We start from the raw sequence: 15,787 nt of genomic DNA on the forward strand, positions 1-15,787 counted from the left end.
GGAAAGAGTTTATATTACTATTGGAAGACCATGTGTCATTTTAGAAGGATCTGGTAGCAATGTTACAACTGTTAGGTGGGGTTATCACCAAAAAGTACCTAGATGGTTGGCTACATTTAGTTCATCTTCACCTAATGTGATTGTGAGTGGCATTACATTCGAGGTAAAAAAAAAAAATAGATACAACGATAAAATTGATATTATTTTATAATTGTTTCTAATGCATTGACGTATAATTGCAGAACACATATAATTTGGAAGGAGGGTCACATCATATCAAACAAGCATTGGCAGCTGGGTTTTATGCAGATAAAGCTGCCATCTATAATTGTAGATTTTTGGGTTATCAAGACACTTTATTTGCAGCATTAGGACGCCATTACTTTAAAAATTGTTATATTCAAGGTGAAGGAGACTTCATTTTCGGATCTGGTCAATCTTATTTTGAGGTACAACATAAATCAACTTTTCTACTTTTAATATTTTAAAACGTTAAATATTTTTTTTATCTTTATAAAATAACATTTAACCATATGATTATGGGGTCGAAATGAAATGATTGCAGCATTTATTTTAACGAGGAATTTGACTTGTTGTAGAATTGTTTGATGAATGCCACATCAATATTGGAAAATCAAGGGCCAGGTTTTGTGACCGCCCAACGTAGGGACTCACCAAATGATCCAAATGGTTTTGTTTTTAAAGGAGGGTCCATAGTTGGGAATGGTCAAATAAATCTTGGAAGACCTTGGGGTCCATATTCAAGAGTTATATTTTGGGGAACATACTTTTCATCTGTGGTAACTCCTGAAGGGTGGGATGCTTGGAATTACCCAGGACAAGTGTAAGTTTAACTATACACACACTCATCCTTTCAAAATTACAACACAAAGTTTACGTTTTTCGTATAAAGCAAAAATAATCCTATTCATTAACTGTCTAACTATTATTATTATTATTATTATTTAATTTTTCTTTTTCTTAATTTGTAGAAATCAACTCACGTATGCAGAAGTCAATTGTACAGGACCAGGAGCTAATACTGACTCACGCGTCTATTGGATGAAAAAATATCTCAGTGATTCCGATCTAAATCAATATTCTTTATCATCTTTTATAAATCAAGATGGTTGGCTTTCCAATTTACCACCTATATCATTTTAGTTTATTTTTTCCATCTTGAATTTAGTATATTATATGGCTATGTTTTTATTGTAGAGATTGGATCTACCAGTTTTCCACCAGGAAGACAAACAAAAATGAGATAGAAATAAAATTGATAAAATAATAAAGAAATATTAAATTATATTACACATTTTTTTTCTTCATATATTAAAATTTATTTACTAATTCACTAAAATTAAAAAATTAATAATATTATTAAATTTGTTGATAATTAATTTTGATTTTTAAGTTTTCTTTTTGTGATTGATGATTAACTTATATTTTCAATAATAGTATACATTAGTTGATGGTTAAAAAGGAGGTAAAATAAATAATGTTATTTTGATAAAGCAATAATTAATAAAGTTGAATATTTAAAACAAACATATTAAAATGAACTAGAAAATTTGTTATGTAAGTCATATATTTAGAAATAGAGGTAGTATATGTTTTTTTTATGAGGATATAGAGGTAGTGTTTAACTTAGAATAATTTCGTGGATGCCTATAAAAAAATGCATCATTTAGTGAAACTTGTGTGGTTAAAAAAGAGGTAAAGTAATTAATGCTATTTTATAAAGAAATGATTTATGTAGTAATTAATGCTATTTTAGTAAAGAAATGATTTATGATATCAGATCAGACGAACCATTGTTGAGTAGCAGATGCATAAATAGTAGATGATGCAATCTAAATGTACAAGACACATTTAACAATAAATACATTTAAATTGGTTAATAAGTAATTAATAGAGGGTTTTTGAACATTTTGTGAATTGAGTCTTATCTTGATGTTTGGTAGAGGTTTCAATAAATTCTTAAAGTTTCCTTTGTAACTACCACAAAAAGTGGCTAACTAAATATTTGTGTCTCCGATTGAATCAAATATAAAGAAAGTTTTGATAAGCCAAAACCAGGTTCTCCATAAAATTTATAATTTGTTTCATCTCGTAAGGTCAACTTATTATTAAACGTCACTTCGAGGAATGAAAGGATAAGATTTGATTTGATGAGTGGCAATTAATATAATTAAAAGTGGAACCAGCCACAAAATAAAATCTTCGCAAGTTAGGAAAAGCATATTAGATCTTATCATATGGAGTATTTTTCCACCACTTGCATGTTAAAGGGAGATAATGGCTATTGCTTAAACATCACTGCTTTTTCTGCTTACACCTTCAATCCGTACATTTTTGTTCAATTCTTCTTCCCACACGGATAAACATTCATTGCAATTGCTCCCTTCATAATCAATATTCAATACTTCAAATTTTAATTCTAAATATTAAAATTCAAAATAATTAAATTTAAAATTTAAAATATAAACTGTCTTATTTTAATTCAACGATTCATTTATGTTTCGATTATACTGTAGTTGACTCTAATCAATTTAAATTATCAATCTTATATATTTTATTTTTCTTCTTAATCTTTCAATTTTAAAGATTGAAATCTAAACAATCTTTTAATTAGTGGTTAAGCAGAGTTCATTCCTCACTTGAATTCAAATTAGTTTGTTAAACCAATCCACTAATTAGTTGGGTCCATCAATTTACGTATTCCTGAGTTATCCTTAACGAATTATCATTAATTAATTAGGGGTAGCCATCAAATTATCCAATATTCCATATAAATTGTCCACTTGAAGAGAATTAATATACGTCACAAACCATTCAAATAGTTTACAATCACTGAAATCAGAGGTTATCTGCAACATACTCTTCGCCACTAATTAAGATCAATCAAATTCATAATATCTTGCTAGTTGAACATGTAAATAGTAAATGAATGTATAATGTCCAAAAAAGCAGTAACTATAATTAAAATGGGGATATAAAAATAAAATTCTATTGCAAAATCAACTTACAACTTGACATACAAGTGGTAGAAGTGAGATGTGCGTTAAAATAAAGGCAACTTTTGTTCCTCAATTTTCACACGATTCACGATTTCTCCCTTTTTAAATCTACGATATACTTTGGCCATTCAATTTTTAGAATAGTTGACATTTTTTGTACTATGTATTTGGGAGTTTATTTTTTATGACGTGACAAATAAAATACTTACATGGTATAATTGAGTTAATTAATGATATGTAAATGAGTTATTAATATTAAGTGAAAAAATATTATTAATAACACATTCTTTAACACACACATTTTTTTACTGATTAAAATTAGTATGAATTCAATTAAATTATGTGATCCTATTTAAACAATACTTGCATTAAATTTGAATTATTTTACATCATAAAGTAACGTAGATGAAAAAAGTCGGATAATGCTTAAATGTAGGTTCATAATTGCCTCAATAAATAGTTTTTTCATCTCTTTTATTTAAAAAAATTACCTTTATATATTTAATCTTTATTTTGTGTTTTTTTTAATGATTTTATCATTTTAATGTAGTTATGTTTTTGGTCGTCATCCTAATACAAAGTTGTTTTAATTTTTCGTATTGTTGCGGTGTTTGTTCATTTGGTTCATGAGTATTGCGAGTTTGTTTTCAAATTCATCATCTTTTCACTTTTAAAGATTTTAAATTATATGTTCTCGAAAAAAAATTATAAATGTATAATAAATGAGTTTACCAATCACAATCACAACATTCTTTTTATTAGTTTATATCAATTTTTTTGTGGATTACTTTTTTTAAAACAATCAAAGTTAATAAATTACTGTTATGTTAACATATTTTATTTCACCAAAACTTAAACTCAAATTCTTTACTTTTTTTAACGTTTAGTTCTCAGATTAGTTGAATTACTCACTCACATTTTTGCATACATGAAGTGATATGTTTGAACTTACCGCTAATTAATATTTAATTGTTTTTCTATTATTTTTACATTTCCACTTTAAATTAAACTTCTCATTTATCATCAAGTAATAAAAATAATTAAAAATGAGGATAAAAAAAACAAAAATCAAACTTTTAATATGATAAATATTTTGAGTATTAAAAGCGATTATTAACACCAAATGGTTAGCCTAATGGAAGATGACAAAGTCGTGTATCTCATTTTTCATTTTTTAGCCTCCACTAGTCTTTTTGAGATAAGAAAAATTTATTGAATACTAGCTGAAATTACATTAAAATAAGGCCAAAATGGCATAAAAATTTCAAAGTTAAGGCACAGTTTTGCCTATTTATTTTAATATATATGTACAGCATCTAATCTTCCTGTCAATTTACTTGAGCCGTTCAAACATTAATTTGAAATCTAACTTTTGATTGTACGTTTCTTCATATTATTTATTATCTATTGTCATCCTTATATTAGAGGAAGGGAACATGAGGCATAAACACAACTCATATTATTAAATAATAAATACTCCAGTGGTTAGTGCATGCAAAGGAATTTCTTCATAATATATTCCCCGAACTTTTTGTCTTCCACATATCCCGACAAGGATCTCACTCAAATTGTATAAGGAAAAAGTGAACATTTATAAGGTTATATATGCACCATTGATAATTTAATTTAAAATGCACTATTGAAAATTTTATAGTAAATATAACTTAGATCGCTCACAATTTACTTTAGATATTATTAAATAATAAATACTCCAGTGGTTAGTGCATGCAAAGGAATTTCTTCATAATATATTCCCCGAACTTTTTGTCTTCCACATATCCCGACAAGGATCTCACTCAAATTGTATAAGGAAAAAGTGAACATTTATAAGGTTATATATGCACCATTGATAATTTAATTTAAAATGCACTATTGAAAATTTTATAGTAAATATAACTTAGATCGCTCACAATTTACTTTAGGGAAATGCTTTTCCTGTTTTTTAAAATCAAATTCAATGTTTCTTGATTAAAGAAGCTTAAGTACTTTTGATTATTATTTTGGGGTCTAAATTGGATATTATCTATTCGGATTGCATAGACTAATTCATCGAATATAATAGAAATATAATGAATATCAAAACTATCACTAAAGAATTTTAACATTGTTGCATTTATATTATTGAATTCATGACTTCTTTTTAAATCGAAAGAGACTCAAAATATATCGTTGAGAAGCGCGTTACTATTTATTGAAATCCTCCACTAATTTGCACTATATATATCCCCAATATTGGATAGGGGACAAAACGTGAGGGAGACACCAATATTATCCATATAATTATAGAATGGATGAAGCTGCAATCAAGCCAACAATTGACATAATTGTGTGTGCTTCCATGAACAATATTAATGATAAAAACAATGATTCCAACCCAAAAACCATGCCCTCACCAATCTTAACTAAGCTCCATGCAGGCTACTTTTTCATATGTCTTTCATTTGGTGCTCAAGCTTTGTTGTGGAAGAGTTTAAGTGAACATAACAATGAATCACAAACTCTATGGCATGGATTTAATTTGATGCCTTCTGTTGCTTATTTACTACTTTGGTGTCTTTCACTACTTATTGCAACTACACTATCATTTCTTTATATGTTAAAGTGCATTTTGCAGTTTAATATTGTGAAGGAAGAATTTTCACATCATATTGGAGTAAACTACATGTATGCACCTTGGATTTCATGGCTTCTAATGCTTCAATCATCGCCGCCTTCGATTGTTCCAAGAACATGTTACTATGAGTTTCTTTGTTTGTCCTTTTCTTTTGTAATATTGTTGCTTGATGTAAAACTGTTTGGACAATGGTTCACAACTGAAAAGAGGTTTCTGTCAGTGGTAGCAAACCCTGTGAACCTTGTTTCTGTTATAGGAAACTTGGTTGCTGCTCAAGTTGTGACAGAAATTGGTTGGAATGAGTTTGCAATTTCAATGTTTTCATTAGGAATGGTACATTATTTGATTCTGTTTGTGACACTGTATCAACGTTTGACAAGTAGCAATCAGTTTCCTATAGTGTTAAGGCCAGCTTATTTTTTATATTTTGCTGTACCAAGCATGGCAAGTATAGCTTGGAAATCCATCACAGGTGCTTTTCTCATCTCATCAAAGATGCTGTTCTTTCTCTCTTTCTTCATATTTATTTCTCAGGTAGGTTCAAATTCAATTCCCCTATATATAATTTTTAATAATCTTTTTCATTGTTATGATAAAGGCTTAAATGCAGGCTTGCAGGCCAGCACTGTTCAAGAAAAGTATGAAAAGGTTAAATGTTACATGGTGGATTTACTCATTCCCTTTAACATTCCTTGGTCTAGCTTGTGCTGAATATGCTCATGAGCTGAAAAGTAACATGGCCTTTGCTTTAATGCTGCTGATATGTATGGTGTCTGTGTTGGCTTTTGTTTTTCTCATGCTAATCACTGTACTCAAAATTGAAAGGCTTCTGCTGCATAAAAATGCTCCCACTAAATGAAATTATATCATGACTTCAATCCAAAAACTGGAGGAAATATATATTGAACTGCATGCAGAGCCTGCAAAATTCCCTTCTTTCCATTGGAAGGAAGTAAATCAAAGTACAACTACTTTTCTGAAATATACTATACTCTTTATTCTTCTTTATAAATTGTCTTTGCAACAAATGTATGATTAAGATAAAGGAATATCAGAAAATTAGAAAATCGGGCATCAATCAAACAATGACATAACAAACTAACCACTAACATTTATTTGTCTATCCGAAAAAGCAAAAACAGATAAACAAAGACATGTAAAAATATATAAGCACATGAGTTGAGTTCAATTGCTTCGGACATTTTGGACAATACACATCCTATAACTAAATGCTAAGAGCATCTTCAACCAAATATCTGGTTTTTTAAAAAAAAAAAATTAATTTAACAGCAATGCTACATGTCATCTGAGTTAATTTCCCGAAATTGTCAAAATATTAGTTGGATAGTTGCATGATTAAACAAAATGAGTAAAAGTCAAAAAATAAAAGTGTTAATTTTCATGAACCATGGATGACACAATTTTTCGTAATACATAACAATTTTCTTATTTTAAGTGGGTCAATGCAAGCCATGTCATGCTTAATAACAAAAACTAATAGAATTAGCAAAATATTAATAGTAATAGTAAAAGAAAAGTACATGAATATGACAGTTTATATACTGAAAATAAATCAACTAATTTCTAGTTAAAATAACTAGCATATTGTCACTTATAAAAAAAATCTAGCACTTTTCATATAAAAACATGTTGTTACTTCCAATTTATTTATTGAAAATGGTGAAAGCATACACACAACTATAATACACTCTTTTAAGAGTTCTAAAAAATCTAAAATATATATTAGTTAATCCAAATGTGTTTCTTTGGATTAATCAATCTAAAAAATAATGGGAAAATAAAATCTCTTTATTGAGTCTCTCTCTTGGCCCATTCAAAATATCTGGGTTTTGGCCCGTTCAAAATATCTGGGTTTTGGCCCGTTCAGAATATCGCCCGCACGGATTCCCCAATTGGCTTATGGCTTCTGAAAAAACGTAGTAGATGCCCTTCTTCCAAAATTCTCGCTTTTTATCTGATTCCAAAATTCAATAGTGTAAAACTTCAATCCAATAATAAAAAAATAAAATTAATAATGTTATCGGAATCTTCAATTTAATAATAATATTTTTTATAGATTTTGAATATATATTGAAAGTGGACGAGAAATCGCCAAAAACTTATGGCTTATGGCCATAGATATATCCTCACATGCACTTAATTCCTTCGACACTAATATCTATTAAAAAAAGCGGACGTAAAGAAATCTAAAGAACATAATCACAATCACATGTACTTACCACAAATGTATTGTTTAATGATAATCAAATAATAATATTGTTTGATTTTTTTTAAAAAATAGTTTAGCTTTAAGTGAAGTTTTTGGAAACAAAAGATGTATAATTTTTGGAATGGTTTAATTATGATTAGAGATGATTAAAATAATACATGTTAAAATAGTCTCACTTTATTTAATATTGTAGAGAACAAAGAAACTCAATATTATATATATTAATATAATTCTTCGTTAAAAGATGCATTAATCAAAAATAATTTAAATTTATATATATATATTTTTTTTTTGCACTTTTACATTAGAGTGTTGTGATATGTAATTTATATATTTGTTTTTTAGAAGGAAATATATTAAAAGTCTTGAGATGTCTTGATATAGGTTTATATGTTATACTAATTTTTACGGTTATTCTTTAGTCGTTATATGACAATGTAATAATTTTTCTCCGACTTTGAAGTTCTCATATAATATTATAGTATTATTGTGTTACAATTATTTTTTCTTTAGTTTACTCACCGCATATCTTTTTAACAACAACCGCTGACCACACAGAGGTCACCAGTTTGATTTTTTTATATGTATGTTAAATAGGTGATATAACACAAAAAATAATCTCTATAACTTATATAATCCATTTTAATAATTTATAAATAGTCCTCTTTTTCTTACCTGTAAAAAAGAATTAGTCCCCTTTTTAATCTCATGTTATATTTTAGAGTACTTTAAAATATGATATAATTCATATATGATATAATTCATATGTATATTTTGGGTTTGATTAAAATTGAATTATTTGGAGAATAAAATCACGAACTCTAACATACCACATTGGATTAAAAACAATCACACAAGTGAATTGAATATTATATCTTTTATCTAAAATTTTAAAACAATAAATTCATTTTATTTATATAATATTTAATACTTATTTTTTCATTTATAAATATAATTTTTTTTTTACTCATACTTAATATACCAACAATTTACTCGATAAATTCACTTTCACCTAAAATTTAATTTTCGTCCACATAATTCAAATTATTAGATTCTTATACAAAGTTTAATTTAATATTCATTCTTACGAAATTAACTTATAAAATGAGTAAGCTAACCCATGTCTTTCTTTATAAGTTATTTTTGTACACCCCTTACACCAATTGGTGTGTAGATATACGGTAAGTATGTTGTGATGGATCACGAAATGGAGATTAATTAGTTAGTTTGCTAATTGTATTCTATTTGAGTTAGTGGTGTATATTTATGTTTTTAAACAACAGGAAAGGAAGATACAACTGCAATTCCTTTCATGACCGACTCAGTCAGTCAGTCAGTCAACGGCTGCCTGCCCTGCTCCAGTCAATTCAATGCTTGCCTTTTATTTGATATGAGGAAGTGAGCATGCATGCTATGCTATGCTATTCTACTATTTCAATTCTACATATCCAAATTGAACGTTATATATGTGGAATATTCATTATAATAAACAAGAAATTGCTTTGCAATTGGGAACAACTTTTTCTAACTTCAAAATACTGTTTTATTTTCCCACAACATCATGAATTCTTCTCCATTAATTTTCAAACAAGCTGTCGTAATTGCATATAACATTAATTGATTTGCTTCATTTTTTAATATTAAAAACATGTTATTTTATTCTGTGTACATAATATCCAACATTTTGTCTCAAGGTATTTAAGTTACTCTTTCTATAATACTCCCATAACTCTTCAACAAAAAATAGTAAACTTTAACCGAACAAGTTGCCACATATTCTACCCGACAGAATCCAAATGCACGAAAACATAGGCTAACAACATGAAAATTGGAACAACCTACTTCTTAACAACATGACATGACATGGAGAAAAGAGAAAATGGTGAGATATTTGAAATGAAGGTGGCTATGAAGTTGGGAAGAAGCCTTTGTGAGCTAAGACAACTTGTATGGAAGGAATTAACATAGATGAATTTGCCGGCAAGTTTTTTAAGATATCATTAATTATTTAATTTCTTCCTTAGCACATGAACAACATTTACTTTTACTTGTAACAATTTGTGATTTATTTCATACATATATTAATAATTATTTTTTTTTGGTAGCATAAACTTTGGAATGCAGTTTATTATTGAATTATCTTTAGATGTTTAAAAATATACACTTAAATTTAAACTTGGATCCCAATAGCTATGCACCTGACAGCATGGTGCTGCTGATGCTGAGGATCCATGCAAACACCACTCCAAATCAAGAGAATATCAAGAGACTTTACATGTATTCTCTTCATTTCACAATGTACGTCACATTTGTTCATATTTGACATACATATACTTAAAAAAGGCAATATATAAATGAAAGAAATATAATATTAATTGTATTAATATATTTTTATTAAATATTAATGTATTCGTCATTGTCATAAATATAAAATTGATTATATTAACGACAACAAAAAGTTAGATATAAAAGTTGATGTCAAACATCACATTTTATACGGTATATAATTTTATATTAATTGTTTCTCTCTTTTTAGAATCACACTAAAATTAAGTGTACTTTATACATAAGTGTATATATGTAAAAAAAATTATGTTTAATCAGTATTTAGCATTTACGGATGAAGAGAAGTGATTATGGGTTAACAAATAACTTTAAACTACCCCTCCTCCAATATATGAAGAAGAAGAGAAATAGTTAAGACCAGAGTCGGTACATTATAAAAATTCTTTAACAATACACAACAACAAACAAGGCTTCATTATTTGAATTGATATTTGTGTTGATTGTACAAGTAAAACGCATTGCTTTTCACTAAAAAAACATCTTATAAATGCATTATTTTTCACTAAAAATATCTCTTAAAATATATCAAATTGAAATCTTCGTCTATAACTTTGCTATCAACACCCCAAAACAACTGTTTTTTTTATTCTTTCACTTTGACCTTATTTACTTATTCTTTGCTTGATTTTATTTCTCGTTTTGAATTTTAATTGTGTGATTAGCTCTTGTCACTGGTCATAGTATATTCAGATATGTGTTTTTAGTTTATTCATCTTTTTTTCATCTCTTAAGTATTAAGTAAATATTTATATTCTATTTTTTTTTTTTCAATTGTAGCAGGATCAACTATTTCTATTTGGCTGAAGCAGAAACTAGAAAAAAAAAAATTATTTCAAATAATATCTTACCGATCATGTTCTATTATTCTAATATTTATCTTTAATCTGGTTGAATATATGTTGCTTCTAAGTAGATTTGAATAATTCATTTATATATATTAAAACAAACTCTAAATTTTATTGATTGTACACATCATTCACTTATGTGCCACATCACTATATTTATGTACCATGACATTTATATATATGGCATGCTTTACAAGCCTCTACAATTCATTTCATATGTTTCATTGCATTTCAAACACCATATCACATCTCTATTGAAATTCTACAAACTTATATTCCTATATGACACACCATTTAGCATCTACAATTCATTTCACATTTTTCATACATCTATTTAGCTTTCGCATTTCACATACCACATCACATCTCTATTAAAAATCTACAAACAATAGTTTTCAATGAAAATAATTCTATTATCCTCCCACTCTCATCAACTTTCACAACTTCATTTCCTCTTTTTACTTTCGCTATGACCACTCCTCCAATTCCAACTATACTTATCATGTGGATTATAGTCGGTGACAAAAGTTTCCTATATTAATATTATCTCATCTCAAATGTTTTAGTGATCAATTACAAATATAGACTCGTTTTCATGAATTAATACTTACTCTACTCATTGCATGAAAAATTTGTTTCTCCATTAGTATGATCAAACCTCTCTACGACTAAGGAACTTTTCTAACTATAAATTGTGTATGCATATAGGCATACATGTGGTGTTTTATTTTGAGTCATTTTATTGGTACCAGAGATAAATAATGGGGAACCTATACACATTTTAAGGTACATATTTGATTGATTAATAGGTAAGAAAAAAGTTCAAGCGGACATTTGCCATCCTACAAATTTATTTATATATATATCTACAAATTTATTTATATATATCATTCTACCTCAATTGTTTATAGTTTATATATATCTACAAATTTGATATGATAAGATCTAAATTCATTTCACACCGTTAATAAACATAATCAAATATTAAAGTTAAAAATAATGTGAATTTAATTTTTTTTCTTATTATTTTATTAATAAAAAAGTTGATCAATGATATTATATTCTTCAACATTGAACATTTTTTATAATTATTGAATATTTTATCAACGATTAAAGTTTTACAAAAGTTACTCAAAATAAACTAATTAATATTGCACGTCAACAAATAAATACATATATAACCACTAATTCTATACATAATATGAAAAATTGATTCCTCTTAATGTTATTATTTTATTTATTTTTTTGATAAAATTTAAAGTTGTTATGTTACTTTTTTAATACAAATATAATCATTGTAATCCATTGCCAAATTAATAAAAATAAAGTATCATGTAAGTTACAATGATAAAACTTAAATGCCAATAAATATGTATAAAAAAAAAGTAACGCTAAAAATCATAACCGTTGACAACATTAATAACATAAATTCACACATATGTCTAAATAAAAGCTCCTAATATGAAATCTAAACTCAACAGTTGAATGTTACTTTTAATCACTTTAAAATCTTCCTTCACAAAATAATAATTATAATTATTAATAGATAAAATGTGTTATTTGTAATCGAAACATATTATACTTTTAATACAAATATATTCATTATAATTTATTGTCGAATAAAGTATGACGTAAGTTACACTAATATACATAAAAAAATATCAATAAATTTAATACATAAAAAATATCAATAAATTTATACAAATGATAAAGTTTATTGAATGTTAAGTTAAAACTATAAAAAAAAAAATAAGGAAGACTAAAAGTCAGAACAATTAATGAATATTAAAAAATTAAAAAATATCATAATTTCACACACATGTTAGACAACTCTTTTAGAGATAAAAATAAAAATAAAAATACTAATAAGAGGTCTAGATTCTAGAGTTCAAATCCTAAAAACTAACATAACCTCCAACATTTACTTATCTAAAAGAAATTATTATATAATTCAATTAAGGAATCACAAACTCATATATTCATATAAAAGTCATATATATTGATCAACTATATTTCTATTTTCACAATTAAAATTAATGATGTTTAATTTTATTTTATATATGTTAATTAATATTAGTGGTGTGCTAATATGTTTTCAGAGAAAAACTTACAAATTAATTAACTATAAATATATAAAAGTATTATAATAATTCAATCTCTTACTATTTATGCAACAATCTCCTTTTCACAATATAAACAAAAAAAAATATGCAAATAAATATTCATTCACCCTGTGATAGTTATTTTGTAATCTTAACTTTTTGATTTTATGACAAGAATTCATTTGATTGTGTTGCATCAAATAATATTATAATATTATTACATACAAATGCTTAAAAATTCTTCAAACACAAATAATTATTACTAATTGCATCGTAGCAACAATGGTATAAACAATTAAAAATTTAAAGAGTAAAAATATATAATTAAAATAAAATAAAATTTATGAAAAAAAATCATTCTCCTTTTATTTCTCATAAATTAAAAATGTTAATATTTTCATTTTATACTTAATCATTTTATTTTAATTTATTTGTACAAAATAATATATTCAAAATACAATAACTACAAATACAAATATATATATATATTCATAGCCGCACAACGGGCCACATTCTAATTTAAATCATATGCAGATATTTTTTATTTTCTATTTAATATTGAGAAATTAGATAATGAAAATTAAAAGAAAATTACAATAGCCTTGAACGTTCTTTAACATAAAGACAACTCAGACATTGATGAATTAGATTTATTTGGATAACTTTTCTAAGATAGATAATACAAGTATAAAATGATACACTAATTGACATATTTAATTATATACGAAAGTTAGATTCTTTTTCAAATACATATATTGCTTATAGAATAATATTAACAATTCATGTACTTGTCACTTTAGTAGAAAGAAGCTTTTCGAAACTTAAATTAATCGAATCTTATATAAGATCAACGATATTACAAGAAAGATTAAATGTATTAATTTTATTATTGATTGGAAAAGAATTGTTAAACAAAATCGATTTACAACAATTTGATAAACGAGTTTGCATCAAAAAATATGAAAAAGATCAATTTTAAATAAAAATATTAACAATTTATTTATTAACTTTAAAAAAGTCTCGTATGTTAATTTCACTTTAGATCTCGTGTTGGGCTGGTCCGGGTTAAAACCGTGTACCGCCTCCTTTATCCATGTACCAGAAAAGTTGAAGACAGTTTTTTGCTAGTACGCATTTTTCTATTTTGTACCGAAAATCTTTTTTTGAGTTTTCAGGTAAATAATTTCTATATCGAAAAACTTATAAAAAAATTTCCATAAGGCATTGGAGTTCTTCTAAATAATTTTCCGGAAGCTACTGAAAAACTTTTACTTATCGAAAATCTTTTTTATTGGCTCCGAAAATAATAATATGATAAAAAAAATGATTTTGAATTTGGTAAAATAAAAAATAATAATAATAATAATAATAAAATATATATTTTTGACATTTTCATAAATTTGTGGGAGAATAGTGTAAAATTTTGGTCACTATTAGACATTTGCTATTTCCCCTTGAGAGAGTAATATGTTATTACTTATACCTATTAATTTTATCATACTATAAATTTAAATTTCATATGTTAATTTATCTACAAGAAATTATATGCCTCAAGTGTTTTGTCACTATTCACTTGAAACAATTAATATCGAAACCGGTGATATATAAAGGATCAAACTTGTCAAAAATCATGTGTAGAAAAAATAGTAAAAAATGCACTAATCTCTTTTCTATTCTTAGTTTTTTTATTCTTAGTGTATACGAATTTCGTCTATAGACTATATGAAATAAAAATAAAACTTATTTGAAGTTGAATTGATATTTTCCAAATATTTCAACAAAAAATTGAAGTTATTTTGTTTAATCTAAAATATGTTTAAGCAAATAAAGGTACATGCGTGGATTACTCATACATTCTTGTTATTGTATGGATAATTATTTTTTATTTTTTATCTTAAATATAAAAGATAATTGACTCAACAAAAATTAATAAAATTTAGATAAAATATATCATTAATTTAAATGTTTCTTACATACCTTATAATTATATAATATAATTAATAAGATCGTGATTACTATTATGCATTACTTATGTATTACTTCCTTCTATTTTCTCTTAACCCAAACAACTAAAAATTCATTACACTTTCTTTCTATTTTCTTTTCTTTTACCTTTTTGTTTCTCTCACTTTCTTTAATAAACCAAACATAAGGTTAATGTTTAATTTAGGCTCCTTTTGCAACCTAAGACTAAAATCCTTCATATTTTTAATTAAAATAACCCAAGGAACATGATATTATTTTTAAATCAAAGAGTAAGTAATTAAAAAATTGCTTACCAATTTTTTTTAAAAATGCTTACCAACTTCATCTGCAAGTTACTTGTTTGAAGGTGTCAAAATGATAGAAAATAATAATAGTCGTAGCCATTGTATTGAATTGAATATATATTGAAAAGGTAGACAACAAAACAACATATTGAAAAAGTAAAAGCAACTAGTTAAAATAAAAGGGAACGTATAGTAGCAATTAATCAAATTAGTTAAAAGTAAAAGGAATGTGTAGTCTTATACTCGCTAGCTCTGACTAAATATTTTAATTTTAAAAATCTGACTCTTAATATTTTTAATTTTTTTTAACCATTTTAAAAATTCTGATACAAATATTTTTAAATCATAATACTTAAAATA

General features: G+C 26.0%; 2 protein-coding genes across 2 annotated transcripts in view; both read left to right on the forward strand.

Moving 5' to 3' along the window:
- The window catches only part of LOC101500688 (putative pectinesterase 52), a 1,564-nt gene extending 389 nt beyond the window's left edge, over positions 1–1,175 (forward strand). Inside the window, exons 2-5 of the mRNA XM_012717884.3 lie at positions 7–163; positions 243–449; positions 600–844; positions 993–1,175. Of these exons, the coding sequence (XP_012573338.1) occupies positions 7–163; positions 243–449; positions 600–844; positions 993–1,164 (781 nt within the window). The 3' untranslated portion in view covers positions 1,165–1,175. The remainder of the gene's footprint in view (positions 1–6; positions 164–242; positions 450–599; positions 845–992) is intronic.
- A 4,078-nt stretch (positions 1,176–5,253) lies between these two features.
- LOC101495372 (S-type anion channel SLAH1-like) lies at positions 5,254–6,616 on the forward strand. The gene is made up of 2 exons (XM_004507617.4): positions 5,254–6,168; positions 6,245–6,616. The coding sequence occupies exons 1-2, from the start codon at positions 5,308–5,310 to the stop codon at positions 6,491–6,493; spliced, it is 1,110 nt and encodes a 369-aa protein (XP_004507674.1). The 5' UTR covers positions 5,254–5,307; the 3' UTR covers positions 6,494–6,616.
- The last annotated feature ends 9,171 nt before the right edge of the window (positions 6,617–15,787 follow it).

Source organism: Cicer arietinum, chromosome 7 (assembly GCF_000331145.2).
Source record: "Cicer arietinum cultivar CDC Frontier isolate Library 1 chromosome 7, Cicar.CDCFrontier_v2.0, whole genome shotgun sequence".
In the NCBI taxonomy this organism is placed as follows: domain Eukaryota; kingdom Viridiplantae; phylum Streptophyta; class Magnoliopsida; order Fabales; family Fabaceae; genus Cicer; species Cicer arietinum.

Coding starts and splice junctions, on each gene's coding strand:
- LOC101495372 (XM_004507617.4), top strand. CDS start 5,308: ATGGATGAAGCTGCAATCAAGCCAACAATTGACATAATTGTGTGTGCT. Junction 6,169..6,244: donor TCTTCATATTTATTTCTCAG/GTAGGTTCAAAT, acceptor GCTTAAATGCAG/GCTTGCAGGCCAGCACTGTT.